The sequence below is a fragment of the Zophobas morio genome, unplaced genomic scaffold (genome assembly GCF_036711695.1).
Source record: "Zophobas morio isolate AGI-343-1 ecotype UQ-CSIRO unplaced genomic scaffold, CSIRO_AGI_Zmor_V1 ptg000018l, whole genome shotgun sequence".
NCBI classification, from domain to species: domain Eukaryota; kingdom Metazoa; phylum Arthropoda; class Insecta; order Coleoptera; family Tenebrionidae; genus Zophobas; species Zophobas morio.
The window spans coordinates 6,328,189-6,351,408 of record NW_026972123.1 but is presented as its reverse complement, the minus strand read 5'-3'; the positions used below and the strand labels follow the sequence as shown (position 1 = coordinate 6,351,408).

Sequence of the window (23,220 nt, the reverse complement as noted above, 5' to 3'; positions counted from 1 at the left end):
TTTATAGATTTCAAGAGTCTAAATCTTTGGAATTTTTGGAATCTCTGGAATCTTTACAGTCTCCAGGATGTATAATATAACAATTAGGGAGTTCAAGACCTTCAGTGCTTTTATGATTTATAAAAATTAAAGAAAGCATTTTTCCAATCTTAACGATTTTTAGGTCTTTAAGATTTTTGTTTTCTTTAAACTTTTTGGAATTTTTAGAATCTTTGGCTTTTTGGGATTTTTCTAGAACCTTTAGAATCTTTCAAGTGTTTGAAACAGAATTTTAACTTTAGAATATTTAGTCTTTAGACTCTTTGGAGTCTTTCCAATCTTTGGAAATTTTGAACATTTTGGGAATTACTGAGAGTTTTATTATAAGGCCTAAAATATCTGCAAACTCTTTTTATAATTAACTTCCAACAACGTTCAAAACTAAACTAACAATGAAAAACAGGTAACTCGTCAGTTGACTGTAATTTTTTTTATTCTCTTACAGTGGGAACTGGACATATAATCGGAAATATTCACCACTAAATATCCCGGGTTGTTTCACCTGAAGTTATTATTAAACAAAAATAATGAAAACCAGTGACTTTACAAAACACTGGAATTTCCAATTGAGAGTAATTTTTACGCGGTAACATTAAGGTAGTGGACGCAATTCGCACATTTTCCGAGCGGTATAAGGGCGCAACTCCTATTTTTTCCAGATCATCTGCAAATAACTTCGAAATTAGTTGACAATATTAAGAATAAAAGTATTAGACCACTTTCGTTAGCTCGTTGTTAATGAATGCTGAATATGTTTATTGCAGTTTACCTTGGAGGGGTCACTATCACTATCTTGATCCCAGTTTATTAATACGCTGCTCATTCTAAACACCAGTTCAGTATTCAAAATGTGTTCCTTGCCGCTCCAACTACTCCTCGTTATTTTTCTGATTAAAATTAGTGATGCTCAAGAAATCACTTTCAAAAATGTGACAATTAGGTATACAATCAACAGCAAAAACGAGGCAAAACTTGTTACCGCTGACAATTTGAAAAAAGTCATCCCTAGTGGAGAAAAACTGTCAGTAAGAGCTACTGGCGACGTTCCCGTTTTATAGGAACAATCAATTCATGATATACATAATTTGGAATTGCTGCAACTAAATGAGGTGAGTTTGAAAGAAATCAAACCGGGAGCCTTTGGAAACTTACCACTTTTACGATATTTGGATTTAGCTCAAAATGAACTAACTGAAGTTAAAACTGGTACCTTTAGTAACCTAAACCTGTCCGAGATATACGTGGTATTCAGTTCAATCAAATCTCTGCAACCTGGAACTTTCAAGAACGTCATTATTGAAACACTATACCTCAGTGACAATTCACTTACTGAACTTCCACGTGGCATTTTCGAAAATGTGTCAGTCAGAACCTTGATTATGAATAGTAACCGCATACACACTATATCATCAAAAGCATTTCACCTTCGTTGACAAATTTAGATCTACGTGGAAACCAACTTGAATCAATCGATTCAGATAGTTTTGATTTACCTGAATTAAAATTACTCGATTTGCGTTACAACAAAATCAAGATTTTACGAACTGGAGACTTGAAAAACTTACCCCGATTGAACAGATTAAGACTTGAATCTAACAAGTTGACAGGAATTCCAGATGGAGTTTTCAACAACACCAATATCACGGATTTGACACTGTAGTTCAACCAAATTTCTACAATTGCGACAAAAGCTTTTAACCATATGCCAAAACTCGACTTGTTGGATATTTCGATGAATAATTTAACTCTGTGGGATAATAATTGGTTAGCTGTATCATCAGAACTTTCTGTTTTACTCGTTAATCACAACCAAATTACTGAAATTCCAGATGAGGCCTTCAAGAATTTTCCTAACGTGTTTGGTCTTGATCTTAGACACAACAAAATTTCGAGAATTTCAATGAAAGCTTTTCATAATGTGGGGCATATTCATAATATAGATTTGTCTTCCAACGAAATTGATAGCTGGAGTCCAGACTTGTTGGCTAATGTTAACATTACTAGAATTGATCTCCGCCTGAACAGACTGAAGTGTATCGAAGAGGATTTGGGTAAAGTGTTTGGGAATGGTCCCACGAATGTTTTATGTTAAATAATTCAATTTTAATATGTAAATATTTCATTAAATAAAGATGGAATTGTTACTGTTGTTGCTCAGTTTTTAACTGGTGTAATAAGAAAAGGTGACGCACAAATTTGGTGTAAAATTCAAACTCCCATCTTTAAAAATGGCGGAAGTGTGAATTTATAACTGTGACAATTTTTTCCATAAAAATTCAAAGACATTCTTATTAACGAACTCGTCTAAATTTGGTTTTTTTTTTAATAATGTTACGAAACAGAAAAAATTCCAAACAACTAAGAATCGTAGAGCTATGAATTTTTAAATGTGATCATTTTTTCACTAAAAAAATTGGTTGAAATTTTGAAAAATTATTATCAACTTTAATTTTGAGAATTCTTTTTTCATCTTTATAGTCAGTTTTTCCATATAAATTTTGTTTGATAACGTTATTAACATTTTAGCAAGGGCACATATATCAATTTAGTATTAATAGACTCCTTAGAGTTTTGGCACCCATGGAATCCTTGAAATCTTTGAAACTTAGAGAAGACTTTCAACTTTCACACTATTTAAAATATTTTCACAAATTCAGTAAAATGTTCTAGAATTGAGTAAATTTTTGTAATTTCCAGAAGTTCCAGCTTTTCTAAATATTACAAAAATATCAGTCTTCGGATGTGCCAGAATTCAACATTTTCCTCAGTTTTCAAGATTTATAGGTCTTTCACATTTTTCACACTTCCTAGATATTTCCAGATTTTCTAAAATTAATAGACCCCAAGAGTTTTTAAATCTTTGGAGTTTTTGGAATCTCTGGAATCTTTAGAATCTCTGGGATGTACAGTATAGCAATTAGGGTATCAATACCCCGAAGGATTTATAAAAATTAAATAAAGCATTCTTCAATTTTTAACGATTTTTAGAATATTTGTTTTGTTTAGCCTCTGGAATTTTTAAAACTTTTGTCATGTTAAGAGTTCATGCGTTTTTTACAAATTATAGAATCTTTGAAATATTTGGAACAGAATTTTAAAAACTGTTTTAACGTTTGAGTCCTTAGAGTATTTAGAAACTTTAGCGTTTTCAGAGTCCTTAGAGTCTTAACAATCTTTGGAAATTTTGGATACTTCAGAATTACTAGAAATTTTATAAAGTTTAGAATTTTTATAATTTCTAGAAAGATTAATACTTCCAAGATCTTTACAATTTTTAAGATTTTGTTGGATGTTCCTTTTATTTAGAACCTAAAACTTTATTTTATTTGGCGCCTTCGAGACTTTAGAATTTTTGAAAGGTTTGAAACCTTTTAAATATTTCAAGCATTTGGATACTTTAGAATTTTTAAAATATCTGCAATCTTAAGATTATGTAGACTTTTGAAATTTTGAAATTTCATATTTTTTATTTTATTATAATTTTCGAGAATTTTCATAGTTTGCAAAATTTCCACAATTTCAAGAATATTCCAGATTATCCCAATTTTTCAGATTTTCCGAAGTACACAAATGACAAGAATTTTCACATTTTCCAAAAGTTCTAAAATTATATCAGGCTCCTGTTGTAGCAGTATTTTGGAATTCAACCTTTTCCGATATTTTCAAGATTTCTAGGTCTACCACATTTTTCCCACCCTTTCTAAATTTCTTCAGATTTTCTGAAACTTATATTGCAATAGTCTAAATCTTTGGAAGTTTTGGAATCTCTGGGATCTTTACTGTCTCCAAGATGTATGAGATAACAATTAGGGTGGCATTTTAAGAATCCACCCGATTTTTACTAGTTTTAGAATCTTTGGCTTTTTGGAATTTCTCTATAACTTTTAGAATCTTTCAATTATTCAAAAGAGAATTTTAGCTTTTGACCCCTTATTGTCCTTAGAGTCTTTAGATCCTTAGATCTATGGAAATTTTGGACACTTTGGGGATTACTAGAAGCCTAAAATATCTTCAATTTCTAGGATCATTAGTCCCCCACGTTCTTTTAAATTTTTTAGATTTTGTTGGATGTTTCTTCTATTTAGAACATTAGAACTTATTTAGAACCTTAAGTGTCTCTACAGTTCGCAATTTCTGGTATATGTAATCCGTGAAAGCTTTTGTACTTTTTCAGTCTTTCAAATCATTGGTAACTTTGGAATCTTTAAAATTTCTACAACCTAGAATCACTAGAATTTCTACAATCTTTAGAGCTTTCAGATTTTCATTATTTTTAAGATACTGCGGGATTTTTATTTTCAATTTGTAAATAAATATTTGGTATCTGTGGAATCTTCAAAATTTTTGAAATCCCTGAAATCCCTTTAGAATTTTCAAATTGCCGGCTTCTCTCCCTTTTTTAATTTCTTGGAATTTCCAAAATCCTTGTAGTCCTTAGAGTTTTTCGCGACCTTGAAAGCCGTAAAACTTTTGTAAGGCTTAGAATATTTGGAACTTTCACAACATTTGGGATCTTTCTACAAATTCGGCCAGAATTTTAGAATTTCTCTAATTCCTAGGATTAACATTGTACACATTTTACATTTATTCGGCAAAATTGACACAAACGGCGGAAACAAGAGACTTATGTTTTCGTATTCTAGGGGTAATGAAAAATGTGACACACTTGAAAAACTTACCCCCATTGAACAAACTAAGACTTGCATCTAACAAGTTGACAGAAATTCCAGATGGAGTTTTCAACAACACTACTATCACGGATTTAAATCTGCAGTTCAACCAAATTGCTACAGTTGCGACGAAAGCTTTTGACCATATGCCAAAACTCAAGCGGTTGAGTATTATGTATAATAAGCCGACTCTGTGGGATAATAATTGGTTAGATGGATCATCAGAACTTTCTATTTTACTCGTTAATGACAACCAAATTACTGAAATTCCAGATGAGGCCTTCAAGAATTATCATGACGTGTTTCGTCTTGATCTTGGACACAACAAAATTTCGAGAATTTCAATGAAAGCTTTTCATAATGTGGGGCATATTCATATGTTAGATTTGGCTAATAACGAAATTGATAGTTGGAATCCAGATTGGGTGGCTAATGTTAGTATTGATGACATTGATCTTAACTGGAACAAATTCAATGCTGGAAAAGAGTCTGAATAAACATTTTGGGGATACATTTAATGAGTAATTTTATGTTAATAATATTTGGTTAAAGCTGGGGTTATTATTTTGTGTGTTTTGTTTATTACTGGTTTAATTAGACAAGGTGACGCAAACGTTTTGTACAAAATTCCAAACCTCCACCTTTTAGAGCTCTAGAACTGCGAGATTCTCCCTATTACCTAAGTATAAGTCAACTTATTTTTCAAAAAATTTAATACGTTTTTTTCCGAGCTGGTTTTCAAACGACTTTAAAAGATTGCTAAAAATTATGTCATAAAGGAAAATAATTAGGTGAATCAATCCTGCAAATAAATTCGAAAATAATTGGCAATATAAACAATCAAAAGGTCAGACGACTTTCCTTATCACGTCATTAATGAAATCTGAATACGGTTCATTTTGCCTTGGCGAGGTCATTATCGTTAACTTGTTCCCAATTTATAAATACGCTGCTCATTCTGAAAACCAGTTCAGTATTCATAATGTGTTCTCTGCCGCTTCAACTACTTCTCGCTATTTTTCTACTTAAAAATAGCGATGGTCAAGAAATCACTTTCAAAAATGTGACAATTAAATATACAACCGACAGCAAAAACGAATTAAAAGTTGCCACTGCCGAAAGTTTGAAAAAAATCGTTCCTAGTGGAGAAAAAGTGTCAGTGAATGTTAATGGCGACGTTCCCGTTTTATACGAACAATCAATTTATGATCTACAGAATTTGAAATCTCTGGAAATAACTGAAGTGAGTTTGAAAGAAATCAAACCGGGAGCCTTTGGAAACTTACCACTTTTACGAAATTTGGATTTAAGTAAGAATAATTTAACTGAAATCAAAAGTGGTACCTTTAGCAACCTAAACCTGACCGTGATAAACTTGATGTTTAATTCAATCAGATCTCTGCAAGCTGGAACTTTCAAGAATGTCGTCGTTCAAGAACTAAAACTCAGTGCCAATTCACTTACTGAATTTCCACGTGGCATTTTCGAAAATGTGACACTCAAAAGCTTGTACCTGAATTCTAACCCCATTCACACTATATCACCAAAAGCATTACCAATTTCGTTGAAAGATTTGGATCTGTTTTACGCCCAGCTTGAATCAATCGATCCAGAAATTTTTGATTATCCTGAATTAACATCACTGATTTTGGACCACAACCAAATCAAGTTTTTGCGACCTGGAGACTTGAAAAACTTGCCCCGATTAGAGGACCTAACTCTTTCTTACAACAAATTGACAGAAATTCCAGAGGGGGTTTTCAACAATACCAACATCATGAATTTGAAACTGAATTACAACCAAATTTCCACAGTTGCGACGAAAGCTTTTGACGATATGCCAAAACTCGAGTGGTTGGATATTTCGAAGAATAAGCTAACTTTGTGGGACAATAACTGGTTACCTGGATCACCAGAACTGTTTCTTTTCTTCGTTGATGACAATCAAATTACCGAAATTCCAGACGAGGCCTTCAAGAATTATAATGGCGTGTTTCTTCTTAGTATTGAGAACAACAAAATTTCGAAAATTTCAATGAAAGCTTTTCATAATTTGGGGCATATTCGCTTCTTGAGTTTGGCTTCTAACGAACTTGAAAGTTGGAATCCAGACTTGGTGGCTAACGTTAATATTGGTGAAATTGATGTTAGCAAGAACAAATTCAATTCAGGAAAAGGGTCTGGATAAACATTTCGGGGATCTCTTTGACGAATAATTATATTTTAATAAAACTTGGTTCAATAAATTTACAATTACTATGTTGTGTGTTCTGTTTTTTACTGGTATAATAAGACAAGGTGACGAACATGTTTTGTACAAAATTCCAAACCTAGAAGTGTTAATTTTTAAATATGCTGATTTTTTCAATGAAAAACTTTACCTTATGAATTGTATCCAAACAAAACTGAAATGATGCAATCAAAATTATATCTTCCTATTTGAAAAAATCATTAATGCCGTCATAACTTTTACAAATTTGACGTAAATTTTTTTTTACACATGTCAAAAGATGGAAAGTAAAATAAAAAACTTGACATATTTGTGCTTTTTTTGTGCATTACTTTATCATAACCATCTATAAATCGGGTGAATACTGTTTATTAATTGCAATCGATTTCAAATTTAAAAAATTTGCAGTACCATCAGTATCATGACATAAATTGTCGAAAATTGCTTCTCGATTAAAAAAATTATTTTCAGCTCTCCTTAAACTTGAGAGTGTATATCTTAGATGGGTCACACTCAAAATTGACTATCAAATCGACTTTCGCTACGACGTCGTTAATGAGTCCTGGAAATGTTTGGTTTACCTTGACACAGTCACTAATGCTTTCTTTCTCCTAATTCATAAATACGATATTCATTGTGAAAACCACTTCAGTATTCAGAATGTGTTCTGTGCGACTTCAACTATTTCTCGTAATTTTTCTACTTAAAATCAGTGATGCTCAAGAAATTTCTTTCAAAAATGTGACAATTGACTGGGTAAACGAAACAATAATTGCTACTGCTGATAATTTGAAGAAAACCGTTCCTAGTGGAGGAAGAGTGTCAGTGAATGTTAGTGGCGACGTTCCCATTTTATACGAACAATCAATTTATGACATAGATAATTTGAAATCTCTGGTACTAACTAAAGTGAGCTTGAAAGAAATTAAACCAGGAGCTTTCGGAAACTTACCAATTTTACAAAATTTGGATTTAAGTTTCAACAAATTGTCTGAAATCAAAAGTGGTACCTTTAGTAACCTAAACCTGTCCGTGATAAACTTGGAGTTTAATTCAATCAAATCTCTGCAACCTGGAACTTTCAAAAATATCGTCGTTGATGAACTAAAACTCAGTGCTAATTCACTTACTGAATTTCCACATGGCATTTTCGAAAATGCGACACTCCGAAGCTTGGACTTGACTTCGAACCGCATTCACACTGTATCACCAAAAGCATTACCAACTTCGTTGACAGTTTTGATTCTGTATAATAACCGGCTTGAATCAATCGATCCAGAAATTTTTGATTATCCTGAATTAACATTCCTCGATTTGGGTCACAACGCAATCAAGCTTTTACGACCTGGAGACTTTAAAAATTTACCCCGATTAAAGGACCTACGACTTTCGTTCAACAAGTTAACAGAAATTCCAGATGGGGTTTTCAACAACACCAATATCGTGCATTTGCTGCTGAATGTCAACCAAATTGCCACAATTGCGACGAAAGCTCTTGACGATATGCCAAAACTCGAGTGGTTGGATATTTCGAAGAATAATTTAACTTTATGGGATAATAACTGGTTAGCTGGATCATCAGAACTTTTTCTTTTATTGGTTGATGACAATCAAATTACTGAAATTCCAGATGAGGCCTTCAAGAATTACCACGACTTGTTTGTTGTTAGTCTTATGGATAACAAAATTTCGAGAATTTCGATGAAAGCTTTTCATAATTTGGAACATATTCGGTTTTTAATTTTGGCTTCGAACGAAATTGAGAGTTGGAATCCAGACTTGGTGGCTAATGTTAATATTGGTGATATTGATCTTAGCATGAACAAATTTAATGCTGGAAAAGAATCTGGATAAATATTTTAGGGATCAATTAATGATTAAGTTTATTTTAATAATATTTGGTTCAATAAAGGTGCGATTATTATGTTTTATAGAAAATTCCAAACCTCCAACTTTAAGAATCGTAGAACTGTGGATTTTTAAATATGATTATTTTTTCAACAAAAAGAATTTGGAATCGGGAGGCGACGTGAAGGTAAGTTAGTGTTTCCACCAAAATTTAATGGTGACTGAAAAATGTTATCGTAAAGGGGCAATTACACCGTTACTTAGGCTAAAATCGTACGAGACTCTGCAAAGATTTTTTATTTTAAACTGTCCTCATTAATGCTTTTACACTTTCATTTTTTAACCTAATCGTAGAGATTTGTTTTTCTTTTTTTGCCTTTTTATATCTACTTTAGGCATTGCAGCGAAATTTTATATTTATCCGAATTTAAAAAATTCTGTTTATTTGGCGCCCATTCATTACTACCTAAAATGCCTAATTTACCGTTAGAGACCTAAAGTGTTAATTAAACGACCTAATTGTAAATTTTAAAAGGCTGCATACATAAAGAATCCTCAAAATGCCTAAGGTAAAATCATCCATGGAAGATAAAATCAAATTATGGTTAGGGAATAAATTGGACACTAATTTTCAATTTCCTTCTTCAACCAAAGACAATGAGTTATTCTGCAAAGTGTCTGCAAAAGTTGTAAGTAAACATTTAAAATACTGAAGCTTGAATTATGTTCACATTTTTGTTTCCTAGTTTAAGTGCGAAAAAAAATCACACTTTGAACAACACTGCACTGGCGATGCACATAAAAAGAACGAGAATAAATCCAGTAAACAGACTTTATTAAACATTCGTTCCAACAATGATTTTACGCAATTTTGCACCGATTTATGTAGGGCATTTACCGCAGCAAATATTCCATGGAATAAAGTTAGTTGTTCTGAGTTTAAAAAAAACACTGAGAAAAAAATATTTACCAAAAGAATACGATATGGTAAGCACTAAAATTTTTATTTAAAAAAGTGCTAAAAGAAAAAGTATTCAAACTTACCGAATTTACAATTTATTTAAGTACTTGATGACATTACCGTCATTTGAAATTTCCATTTGTTTGTTTTCGTTTTGGCTCTTCTCGCTTTTTTTCCTTTTTATTTTCATGGTATCTTAACTTTTTTTACCGCAATGTCTTTTTTCTTTGTGCGGCTTATGTTTGCTCTATATTCCTGCTGATATTTTCGATTGGTTGATTTTAAATATTGTGAATCTCTTTAATTTTTGTCGGTGTTTTCTCACTGTTTCAGTGGATGTTAAAGACATTTTGATTAACACAGCAAAATCAAATTTTTGGTTGATTGACGGCTGTCAAGACTAATTATAATATATATATTTAATTAAATTGCTGAGATTGCTTGTTAAAAAAAAAATTAAATTGGACGAAGTCGTCTCTGGGGTGTATAATATGTTGCGTATGCAAAAATTGTCAGGCGTAGACAGATAAAATGAACACCCTGTATGTTAACGAGAAGTAAATGAGTTTCTTTATGTCATTACGGATTCATACGAGTCTTTCGTAACTTTTCATAACTTAACTATCACTTGAAGTATTTATTTTTTAAATTTAAATTTACTGCCATTTTAGCCTTTTTTGTAAAGTATAGTGACAATGAAAATCGGTGGCATTAATGGATAATGATTTGAGATAATTTAAAACTTTTATTAATTTAAAATTTATATGCTTAAATTTGTATCACAAAAATAAAATTTAGGGATTTTTTTATTATACTGAAAAACGTTTCAAAAATGTAAAAATATCCTAACTTACTCATACTTGGGGTGCTCAAAATATAATTTTTGAATCAATCGTACAAATACATTCGAAATTAGTTGGCAATATCAACAAACGAAAGGTCAGATGACTTTCCTTCTGCATACGTTTCATTTTGCCTTGGCGGGGTCATCATCGTTAACTTGTTCCATATTTATAAATACGCTGCTCTTTCTAAAAACCTGTTCAGTATTCAAAATGTGTTCTCTGCCGCTTCAACTCCTCCTCGCTATTTTTCTACTTAAAATTAGTGATTGTCAAGAAATCACTTTCAAAAATGTGACAGTTGCGTGGTGGAACGATACCGACAGCAAAAACGAAATAAAAGTTGCTACTGCCGACAATTTGAAGAAAATAGTTCCTAGTGGAGAAAACGTGACAGTGAAGGTTAATGGCGATGTTTCTGTTTTATATGAACAATCGATTTATGATATAAATAATTTGAACTCTCTGGAACTAAGTGAAGTCAGTTTGAAAGAAATCAAACCGGGAGCTTTTGGAAAGTTACCACCTTTAGGATATTTGGATTTAAGTAAGAATAACCTAACTGAAATCAAAAGTGGTACCTTCACTAACCTAAATCTGTCCGTGATGTCCTTGATGTTTAATTCGATCAGATCTCTGCAAGCTGAAGCTTTCAAGAATGTCGTCGTTGAAGAACTAAAACTCAGCGCCAATTCACTTACTGAAATTCCACGTGGTGTTTTCGAAAATGTGACACTCAAAAGCTTGTACTTGAATTCTAACCCCATCCACACTATATCACCGAAAGCATTACCAACTTCGTTGACAGATTTGGATCTCTTTTACAACCAGCTTGAATCAATAGATCCAGAAGTTTTTGATTATCCTGAATTAACATCACTCACTTTGGACCACAACCAAATCAAGTTTTTGCGACCTGGCGACTTGAAAAACTTACCCCAACTAGAGGACCTAACTCTTTCATATAACAAGTTGACGGAAATTCCAGATGGAGTTTTCAGCAATACGAACATCGTGTTTTTGAAACTGAATTACAACGAAATTTCCACAATTGCGACGAAAGCTTTTGACCATATGCCAAAACTCAAGTGGCTGAATATTTCGAAGAATAATCTAACTCGGTGGGATAATAACTGGCTAGCTGGATCATCAAAACTGTTTGTTTTTTCTGTTGATTACAATCAAATTACTGAAATTCCAGATGAAGCCTTCAAGAATTATCATGGCGTGTTTCGTCTTGATCTTCAAAACAACAAAATTTCGAGAATTTCGGTGAAAGCTTTTCATAATTTGGGACATATTCGTTTGTTAGATTTGGCTAATAACGAAATTGAAAGTTGGAATCCAGACTTGGTGGCTAATGTTAATATTGATGAAATTGATCTCAGCATGAACAAATTCAATGCCGAAAAAGGATCTGAATAAACAATTTGGAGATCTAAGTATTTGACGAATAATTGTATTTTAATCAAATTTGTTTCAATAAAGATGCAATTGCTATGTTGTGTGTTGTGTTTTTTACTGGTATAATAAGAAAAGGTTACGGAAATATTTTGTACAAAATTCCGGATCTTGCAATTTAATAAATGTAAAACTGTGGTGCTCTCCTTACTAGTTGTCACTGTTTTTGAAAAACGTCAATCAAAATTTCACAAATGAAATATTAAAAAAACACCAACATGTTAATTCAAAGAAATCTGATAAATAAATTTAACTAACAAAAAATTAAGTAAAAAATTATACTTGCAGAAAGTGTGTAATGCAAATTTAAGGACAAATTTGGCAAATATATTAACAAAGGATTAAATTGAGGCTCTAAAAAGGAAAAAATTCAAAAAATGTTCCGAGCAAGCAATCTCCAAGATTTATAAGATAACAATTCTAGAATATAGATTAGCCCAATTTTTCAGATTTTCCGAAGTATACACAAAATCACCAGAATTTACACACTTTCCAAAATTTATAGAATTATATCAGGCACACTTCCTAAATTTCTTCAGATTTTCTAAAATTCATAGATCCCAAGAGTCTAAATCTTTGGAATTTTTGAAATCTCTGGAATCTTTACAGTCTCCAGAGAACAATTAAGGAGTCCAAAGACCTTCAGTGCTTTTAGGATTTATAAAAATTAAAGAATGCCTTTTTTCCATCTTTACGATTTGTAGGTCTTTAAGATTTTTGTTTTCTTTAAAGTTTTTGGAATTTTAAAAATTTTGGCAATTTAAGAGTTCACACGATAAGTTTTAGAATCTTCGGCTTTTTGGAATTTCTCTAGAACCTTTAGAATCGTTCAAGTGTTCGAAACAGAATTTTAGCTTTTGAGTTTTAGAGTATTTAGTCTTTAAACTCTTTAGTCTTTCCAATCTATGGAAATTTTGGGAATTACTAGGAGTTTTGTAAAGTCTAAAGTATCTGCAATTTCTATTTTTCTACAAGTAAGTACCATGTGAAACATGTTGAAAGAAAAGTATACATGTTAAGAAAAAAAAGTTAAAAATAAGCCCCGCCCACCCACCCCACCCTCAATTGTAATGGATTGATCATTCGTTATCCGACCAAGGGACAAAGTTAGTAGTTGAAGTTATCCGGAATCAATATGATGATGTCAATAATTTCCGAAGTAAAGAAAACATTTCTTAGAGCTTGTTTGAAGATCCAAATTTTCCGGGAAGTCTTACCGGATTATCTATTGCCTCCAGAGCCTGTTCTGACAAGCTGGAGGTCATGGATTGAAGCGGCAATATATTATTGCGATCATTTTGGTAATTTCTCATGGAAAAATAAGGATTTTGCAATTAAGCTCCGCCTCCAAGCTCATAACGAATAAAGAAAAATCGCCACAACTGAGACAGGGTGGGTGGGCGGGGCTTATGATTTTACTTTTTTGTTCTTCTTAATATACATACTTTTCACAACAAAAGACTGAAAACATGTTTAAAATGGTAAATTTTATCTCTCACATTTCTCTATAAATTTACCCCTTTGAATAAGTTTTCAGTTTCTTGTCGTGCATAGAAACCTACGTACATATAAGGAAAAAAAAAAGAAAAACACAAACCCCGCCCACCCGCCCTCATCTCAATTGTGATGAATTTTCTTATTCATCGTGAGCCGAGGGGCGGAGCTTAATTGCAAAATGTTTATTTTTCTACAAGTAAGTACCACCACAATTGAGATAGGGTGGGTGGGCGGGGTTAATATTTTGCTTACTTTTCTTGATATACGAAGTACTCTTTGAACAACACGAGACTCACAAACATGTTTTTAATTTCTTGTACAGAAATAGAGAATTTTGCAGTTAAGCTCCGCCCCCTTGGTTCACGGCGCATAAAAAACTCGTCACAATTTAGATGGGGCGGGTGGGCGGGCTTACATTTTGGTTTTTTGTTATAATATGTGTAGAATTCTTTTCACAACATGAAACTTAGAACATGTTAATGGAAAATTTGAATAAGGAAATATCAATTTTGCAATTAGGCTCCGCCCCATATTTACAAAATCTATATTTCCTTGCAAAAATGTACCATTTTAAACATGTTTTAAATTTCTTGTTGTGAAAAGATGACTATGTATATTAAGAAAACAGAAAGGCAAAATATAGTTTTTTAAAATTTTTAAGATTTTGTTGCATCTTCGAAATTTTTGGAATCCCTGAAATCCCTTTAGAATTTTTAAACTGTCGGCTTGTCTCGCTTTTTTAAATTTTTTGAAATTCCTTAAATCTTTGTAGTCCTTAAAACCTTTGAATGGCTTAGTATATTTGGGACTTTCACAACATTTGGAATCTTTCCACATATGCGGCCGGAATTTTAGAATTTCTGTAATGTCTCGAATAAGATTGTAAATATTTTACATTTATTCGGCAAGATTGTAAGAAGGCGTCATGGATTTTTGTCAGACAAATTTTGGTTAGAGTTTTACCATCACGATATTCCTAATATACATACAAACATTGACACAAATGACGGAAACGAGAGACCGTGAATTTTCAGACAAACAGAGTCAACCGTTTCCGATTTAATCAATAAAAATAAATCGACTCGTTCATTAATAAGAAATTTAAAAATTATTAACGCAATGATAAGTCACAATAACTATCATATATAAAATGTGATAAGATTTATTCGGCAAAATTTTGTAGATGACGTCATCCCATTGGAGGTGGCGACGATTAGCCAAATTTTAGTTAGCGTTTAACCATCTACATGATATTCTTAACATACATACAAAAAGTCACAACAATCGGTCCAATAGTTTCGGAGATTTTTTGTCTAATAAAAATGGATGCAGACATCAGACAGACAGACCGACAGACGGACAGACGGAAACGGGAGACCACTTTTTTCGTACTCTATTCGTACAAATTATTCTTCCCATCTTTACTTGCCAATATCAGGTATGAAATACTGTATGGTCACTCGACATGTTCCTACTTAAACTTTTATGTAACAGCAAAAAAAAAATGTCAAAGTTAACTTCATAAATCTTGAACAAGAACACCCGTTATGTTATAGGTAATACGAGTAAATGCATGTAATTACTTATAGACATTTCTCGTGTTTTTTGTTTGTAGTTATTGTCCTTTCATTTCTCGAAGAAATTTCGGTGGAAAAGAAGATGTCCGCCCGAAGTTCTTGTTTCCCCGCCTCGACTTCCTCTTAATTGACGTCCGATGGCTCATCTAAACCCCGTTAAAAATCCTTGCCACAAAACCCATAATCAATCAGTTCCGCGCATCCTCTCGCCCATAAAGAACCAATTCCGCCTGGTACTCGCGCTAAAAAGCTACTTAAAAGTCAAATCGGCGGCCACCATAAAATTACTCGGGGTAAGCGATTAACGGCGTCCATTTTTTCGGTGGAAAAATCGCCCGCTTCGCCCGAGTCATCCTCCGGCTATGCTAAAGAAGTGTTTAATAGGCATTTACACCCTTTACACAAAGCATCTCTATCAAAGTCGCGCTGAGTCATGGCGTATGTCAACAGGGAATGCGGCCCAATCAAGGCGGCCGAGATGGAATGCGCGAAAAAAAACATACCATCGCCGACAGGGTAGAACTCGTTAGCTGCTGAAAATAAATAACCGAGCCAAGATGGCGGCCGCGGTGCGGTAATTAGCCGGGAAATTAGCGCGCATTTCTCGGGTGCGAGCCGGGGCCGTTTGTACCTGGCGGGGGCTCAAAGAAGTGACAAAAAGGATAATTAGACGCTTTCCGACGTACGGACAAATCCGGCCTTATCAGATCGAAATGCGACGTTGTTAAAAGGGGATTAGTGCGGGAGTGACAGAGGAGGCTAGGTGCCAAGCGATGGTGAAGAGGAAATGGTGCGGTAGCAGACGCGAAAAATGGGGCGATTAGGCGGAAGGCTGGTAGCAAAGGAACAAATTTTAACAACACGTTTGTCAAAAAAGTAAAACTTGTCACGATGTGTCCATTTCCATTGTTGAAGTTGATTGTGGCGCTCACAAAAATTTGTTGGATTAGGTACTAGCGCCAAAAGTGAGCCATGATTTTTTTTTCTTGACGTTGATATTCACTTAAGGCTGATTTGCCACATTTATTGTTATTTAGAAAACATATTATCAAGTTGCAACATTTGTGATTTCTCATTAAAATTTAAAATTCCGAAAATTATTTTGTTACAACAAAAAATTTCAATAAAAAGGTACTAACTGCAAAAAAAAATCTAGTCTCCAACTCAAGCGTGACAGAACTTCCCTTGCCACTGAATACAATATATATTAAATTATTATAATTATATTAGTAAGACGAACTTTGAAAAAAAAATCGACTTGTGACTATGTTGCACAACCTATTTTCAATTTTAAGGGATTAATAAACCCGACTTTATTCCTTTCCTCCAAAAGCAATTCCACTGTCAATTCGCCTCACAAAACCCCACCTTGTTCCACCACCTCAATTCAATTAAATTCTTTCCCCGACTCCCTTCGCTCTCTCCATTCTCCATACGCCATCACCTCCAACAGGTAGCGCGACCTTCCCTCCATCGCCCGCCCGAAGCTCGAACACATTTCTTATTACTCGAGCACTTCCATACACGCTGCTTTCTTACCTGAGTACATGCGACCCTCGTCGAAACGATAATCATAGTTGCCGTAAACAAGTCTTACAACCCTCGGTACCCGGCCCCTTTCAATTCCACCACGACCCAGCCGAAACGAACGGGCAAATGCGGCGACACGGAAAAGCGAAAAACTAGACCGAAAGCGCGATTTTCGCGCAATTACCCTGGAGTGAAGGTCGAAAAGCGTGCGGATTTTTCGCTTTTGGCGAAGGAGAAGGGCGGGATGGGCGACCGTGGTGCAAATGCGGGAAGGTCGGGGGTAGAGCGAGACCCAGCGTGTGAACCGGCCACCGGAAACCGCCCTTCAGGTGAGTTCGCCGCCCTCTAGCCCTGTGGGAAGATCAGGAGTGCCCTTAGTGCACGGATTATTAGCGAGGTTTGGGTTTCACGGGCGAAGGTAGCGTGAGATGGATGCTGGGTTAAAATCGCGGGTCGGGAGATGTGGACGGATTGATTAATTAAAGAGCGGATTTTAGGCTAAAAAAAAACGCAAAAATAGGCTATAAAAACGGGGAATTTCTTTAAGATCTACATTATTTTATTATTATGCATTATCACCGATCCTAATTTTCGTTAAAATTTCCATAACAAATTAGATATTTTTCTAAATTTTCAGCAGAAACAGTTTTCCTTTTGTCTGTTAGGACATTTTTATACATAGAGAAGGATTCCTCAACACACGATGTTAAAGGAGTATACTGAAAATAAAAAATTTCAGTTTTTACGTTCACCGGAAAAGACACTAAATTTTATTTTTATTATACCTACTTTGCTAGAGAATTGTAATCAAATTCGCGTTCTAGACATAATAGTCGATTCTATTTTGTTATTTGTCCCTAACATCATTGATATTATTAACTCAGCAATTAAATAATTAATTAATTAATTAATTAATATTGGCCCCGCCCACCCACCCCGTATCAATTGTGATGTTTTTTTTATTCATGGTGAGCCGAAAACGGAGGTTAGTTGCAAAATACTTATTTCTCGACAAGAAATTACCATGTGAAATATCCTCTTAAAACAGTAAAATTTGCATGTATTTGCAATTATACTCCGCCCTCGGTCTGAGAACAAATGAAAAATTCATCATAATTGAGATCGGGACTTTTTTTAGTGACATATGGTTTTGTTTGAACAAAACGATAGTTAAATAAGTTTTTAGTTTCTTGTTGGGAAACGAAGATTTCGTTTATAAAAAAGAAATGTACGAAATATAGGCGCCACCCACCCATCCCTTCTCAACTGGTACGATTTTTATATTCATCGTGAGCCGAAGGGCGGAGCTTAGTTGCAAAATCTTCATTTCTCTTGAAGAATTATTATTATATTTTGCCCTTTCTTCTTAATATACGTAGTCTTCTTTTCATAACAAGTAACTTAAAATATGTTAAAAAATTTTGTAGGGAAATCTGTATTTTGCAATTACGCTCCGCCCTCGCTCTAATAACAAATAATTTTCTTTGATCCACACGATTGTTAAATATACATATTTTAGTTTTTTGTTGGGAAAAGAAGATTTCATACATCAAAAAACATATACGCCCCGCCCCCACCACCCCCTCTCAACTGTGACAATTTTTTTATCCAACGTGAGTAGAGGGGCGGAGCTTGGTTGCAAAATCTTTATTTCTCTAGAAAAATTACCATGTGAAATGCGTTCTTAGAAGAGTAAAATTTTGTAGAAAAATATAGATTTTGCAATTAAACTCCGCCCCTCGGTCTGACAGCCAATAAAAAAAACATTACAACTGAGATACGGTGGGTGGGTGGTTGGGGCTTATATTTTGCCCCTTCTTCTTAATATATGTAGTCTTATTTTCATCATAAGAAACTTAAAATATGTGCAAAATAATTTGTAGGGAAATATGGATTTTGCAATCACAATTGAGATCGGGACTTTTTTTTAGTTACATATGGTTTTTTTGAACCACACGATTGTTAAATATGATTTTAGTTTCTTGTTGGGAAAAGAAGATTTCGTATATTAAAACTAAATGTACGAAATATAAGCCCCGCCCACCCACCCCCTCTCAATTGTGACAAATTTATTATTTGTCGAAGGGCGGTGCTTAGTTGCAAAAAACTTCATTTCTCTAGAAGAAATTACTATGTGAAATACTTATGTTCTTAAAGGAGTAAAATTTTGTTGATAAATCTAGAATTTGCATTTAAACTCCGCCCCTCGGTCTGACGGCGAATAAAAAAAATCATTACAACTGAGATAGGGCGGGTGGGTGGGGCTTATATTTTGCCATTTCTTCTTAATATACGTAGTCTTCTTTTCACAACGAGAAACTTAAAAGATGTTCAAAATTTTTGTATGGAAATTATGTATTTTGCAATTACGCTCCGCCCCTCGGTCTGACGACGAATAAAAAATCCATCACAATTGAGATCGGGACTTTTTTTTAGTTACATATGGTTTTTTTAAACCACACAAATGTTAAATATAATTTTAGTTTCTTGTTGGGAAATAGAAATTTCGTATATTAAAAACAAACCTACGAAATATAGGCCCCGCCCACCCACCCCTTCTGAATTGTGACGATTTTTTTATTCATCGTGAGTCGACGGGCGCAGCTTAGTTGCAAAAAACTTCATTTCTCTAGAAGAAATTACCATGTGAAATATGTTCTTAAAACAGTAAAATTTTGTAGAGAAATACAGATTTTGCAATTAAACTCCGCCCCTCGGTCTGACAGCGAATAAAAAAAATCATTACAATCACGGCAGGGTGGGTGGGTGGGGCTTATAGTTTGCCCTTTCTTCTTAATATACGTAGTCTTCTTTTCATAACAACTAACTTAAAATATGTTAAAAATTTTTGTAGCGAAATCTGTATTTTGCAATTACGTTCCGCCCTCGGTCTAATAACAAATAAAAAATCCATCAGAATTGAGATCCAAACTTTTTTTTAGTTAAATATAATTTTCTTTGATCCACACGATTGTTAAATATATTTTAGTTTTTTCATGGAAAAAGAAGATTTCATACATCAAAAAAAATATACGCCCCGCCCACGCACCCCCTCTCAACTGTGACAATTTTTTTATCCATCGTGAGTAGAGGAGCGGACCTTGGTTGCAAAATCTTTATTTCTCTAGAAGAAATTACCATGTGAAATATGTTCCCAAAACAATAATATTTTGTGGAGAAATCTAGATTTTGCAATTAAACTTCGCCCCTCGGTCTGACGACGAATAAAACATCCATCACAATTGAGATCGGGACTTTTTTTTAGTTATATACCTATGGTTTTTTTGAACCACACAATTGTTAAATATGATTTTAGTTTCTTGTTGGGAAAAAGAGATTTCGTATATTAAAAACAAACCTACGAAATATAGGCCCCGCCCACCCACCCCTTCATCGATTTTTTTATTCATCATGAGTCGAGGGGCGGTGTTTAGTTGCAAAAAACTTCATTTCTCTAGAAAAAATTACCATGTGAAATATGTTCTTAAGAGAGTGAAATTTTGTAGAGAAATATAGATTTTGCAATTAAACTCCGCCGGTCGGTCTGATAGCGAATAAAAAATCTTTACAATCGCGATAGGGTGGGTGGGTGGGGCTTATATTTTGCCCCTTCTTCTTAATATATATATAGCCTTCTTTTCATCATAAGAAACTTAAAATATGTGTAAAATTTTTGTAAAGAAATATGTATTTTGCAATTACGCTCCGCCCCTCGATCTGACGACGAATAAAAAATACATCACAATTGAAATCGGGACTTTTTTTAGTTAGATATTATTTTTTTGAACCACACGATTGTTAAATATGATTTTAGTTTCTTGTTGAGAAAAGAAGATTTCGTATATAAAAACCAAATGTACGAAATATAAGCCCTGCCCACCCACCCCCTGTCAATTGTGACCAATTTATTAGTCATTGTGAGCCGAAGGGCGGAGCTTAGTTGCAAAAAACTTCATTTCTCTAGAAGAAATTACCATGTGAAATATGTTCTAAAAAAGAGTAAAATGTTGTAAAGAAATATAGATTTTTCAATTAAACTCCACCCCTCTCGGTCTGACAGCGAATAAAAGAAATCATTACAATCGCGATAGGGTGGGTGGGTGGGGCTTGTATTTTACCCCTTCTTCTTAATATATGTAGTCTTATTTTCATCATAAGAAACTTAAATTATGTGCAAAATTTTATTAGGGAAATATGTATTTTGCAATTACGCTCCGCCCCTCGGTCTGACGACGAATAAAAAATCCATAACAATTGAGATCGGGACTTTTTTTTAGTTACATATGTCTTTTTTTGGACCACACGATTGTTAAATATAATTTTAGTTTCTTGTTGGGAAAAGAAGATTCCGTATATTAAAACCAAATATACGAAATATAAGCCCCGCCCACCCACTTTTTCTCAATTGTGACGATTTTTTTATTCATCGTGAGTCGAAGGGCGCAGCTTAGTTGCAAAATCTTTATTTCTCTAGAAGAAATTATCTTGTGAAATATGTTCTCAAAAGAGGAAAATTTTGTGGAGAAATCTAGATTTTATTTTAAACTTTAAACTTTAAACTCCGCCGCTCGGTCTGACAGCGAATAAAGAAATCTTTACAATCGAGATAGAGTGGGTGGGCGGGGCTTATATTTTGCCCCTTCTTCTTTATATACGTAGTCTTCTTTTCATAACAAGAAACTTAAAACATGTTCAAATTTTTTGTAGGGAAATATGGATTTTGCAATTACGCTCCGCCCCTCGGTCTGATGACGAATAAAAAATCCATCACAATTGAGATCGAGACTTTTTTTAGTTAATTATGGTTTTTTTGAACCACACAATTGCGCCGAAGGGCGCAGCTTAGTTGCAAAAAACTTCATTTCTCTAGAAGAAATTACCATGTGGAATATGTTCTTAAAAGAGTAAAATTTTGTAGAGAAATATACATATTGCAATTAAACTCCGCCGGTCGGTCTGACAGCGAATAAAAAAAATCTTTACAATCGCGATAGGGTGGGTGGGTGGGGCTTATATTTTGACCTTTCTTTTTGATATATGTATTCTTATTTTCATCATAAGAAACTTAAAATATGTGCAAAATTTTTGTAGTTGTGACGACAAATAAAAAAAAATCCATCACAATTGAGATCGGGACTTTTTTTTAGTTACATATGATTTTTTTTAACCTTTAATTTTTGCTAAGTACCTTTATCTTAAAACGTTTGACTGTTTACATGTTAGGCGTTGTGACTAGAGAGTTAGTAAATGAAAACTGTACCTCGGATGATAGTATTGATATTTTTCACAATAATTTTAATAAAGCAGCTTTAAAAAAAACTAGAACGAGCAACACAATAAGTTACTTAATTTGTTCATTACCATGTTCATCATCATTTATTAGTAATATTAAAGAGAATTATTTTAGAAATCAGCTTCACATCTGTTTTCGAAAGAATTGATCCAATATGAGATACAAACTCCTCGTTTCTATAAAACGGCCGAAAAAACAAGACCCGGGTACAAAGCTGAAGGGTGTGCAAATCCCGGATTCCTCGAACCGTCATTACCTCTAGCGAAGGTCCGAATACCTGAAAACTCGTAAAACTCGTGCACCATTAAGCCGAAATTTCGTTCGAAAGCACGTGTGTTAGGAGCGAATATGGTCGATTCCGGCGGGTCTAACATGTCGAATTCTGCATACAATGCAACCGCGGGGGGCGAAGCTTCTAGTTTTCACTCACGGCCGAATGAATGGCCCGTACCTAACCTATTTTTTTTCTCCCATTCCGAGGGCCATTGTGGTCGACGAACAAGATATTTCTGTCCCGGCGTTATATTTCACCGTGCACACCACGCCCTACATTTTATTCTGTCATTCATTGCGATTTGGAAGATGTTTTGTGTTTCATTGACGTTTTTACGGGCTGGAAAAGTTAAGGAAGAGGAGGCGAGAGAAGCCAGATCGCGATTGATGTTTTGTGCGGTAATTGTCGCATTACAGTACTGGCAGATGGATGGAGTGTGCGGAAAATGGATTATTGCAAATGAACTAACTATAAGTTGGTTATAAATTGACAATATTGATTCATTCTTTAATTTTTTTGAGTCATTTAAACCCAAAAATCGGTGTCTTACCCTTCCGCGCTCGTCCCATCCCCATCTCCCTTCCCCATAAAAACCCCTCATGAATACATCATAAGCTGATATAATTAATTTCAGACACGAGCAATTAAGTAAAGTGAGGAAATAATTAAATATTCACGGCCCATGTTTGCATATAAACTGGTGCTTCGGCGGTTTGTTAATTAATTAGACAATTAGCGCACTCCTGGAGCCGGCGTAAGACGGCGGCGGCGGCGGGAGCGGCGGCGGTGACCGGAAATCGTCATCGCTCTCCCGGAAAAAAATCCGACGTGCACCGATAACGTCCAAATAAATAATGCACGAGTCGCGCTGACGCGGTAACAAACGACACTTTGATGCGGTAAATGATGCAAGGGTGAGACAATGACGCTATCTTGGAAGAATGATGACGAGTGCGGCCGTGTGGCGGCGCGGCGGCGGCATAATTGAATTCCGCGCG

The 23,220-nt window shown here is 34.3% G+C and overlaps 3 protein-coding genes across 5 annotated transcripts in view; all 3 read left to right on the top strand.

Annotated features, from left to right (window-relative positions):
• The window catches only part of LOC135131081 (uncharacterized), a 782,641-nt gene that overhangs the window by 385,058 nt on the left and 374,363 nt on the right, over positions 1-23,220 (top strand). The window lies entirely within an intron of this gene.
• LOC135131077 (leucine-rich repeat-containing protein 15-like) lies at positions 5,692-6,972 on the top strand. Its single transcript, XM_064058607.1, has one exon. The coding sequence runs from the start codon at positions 5,692-5,694 to the stop codon at positions 6,895-6,897; it is 1,206 nt and encodes a 401-aa protein (XP_063914677.1). The 3' UTR covers positions 6,898-6,972.
• Positions 10,783-12,095, top strand: LOC135131075 (carboxypeptidase N subunit 2-like). The gene has a single exon (XM_064058605.1). It carries the CDS (start codon positions 10,804-10,806, stop codon positions 12,013-12,015), a length of 1,212 nt encoding a protein of 403 aa, XP_063914675.1. The 5' UTR covers positions 10,783-10,803; the 3' UTR covers positions 12,016-12,095.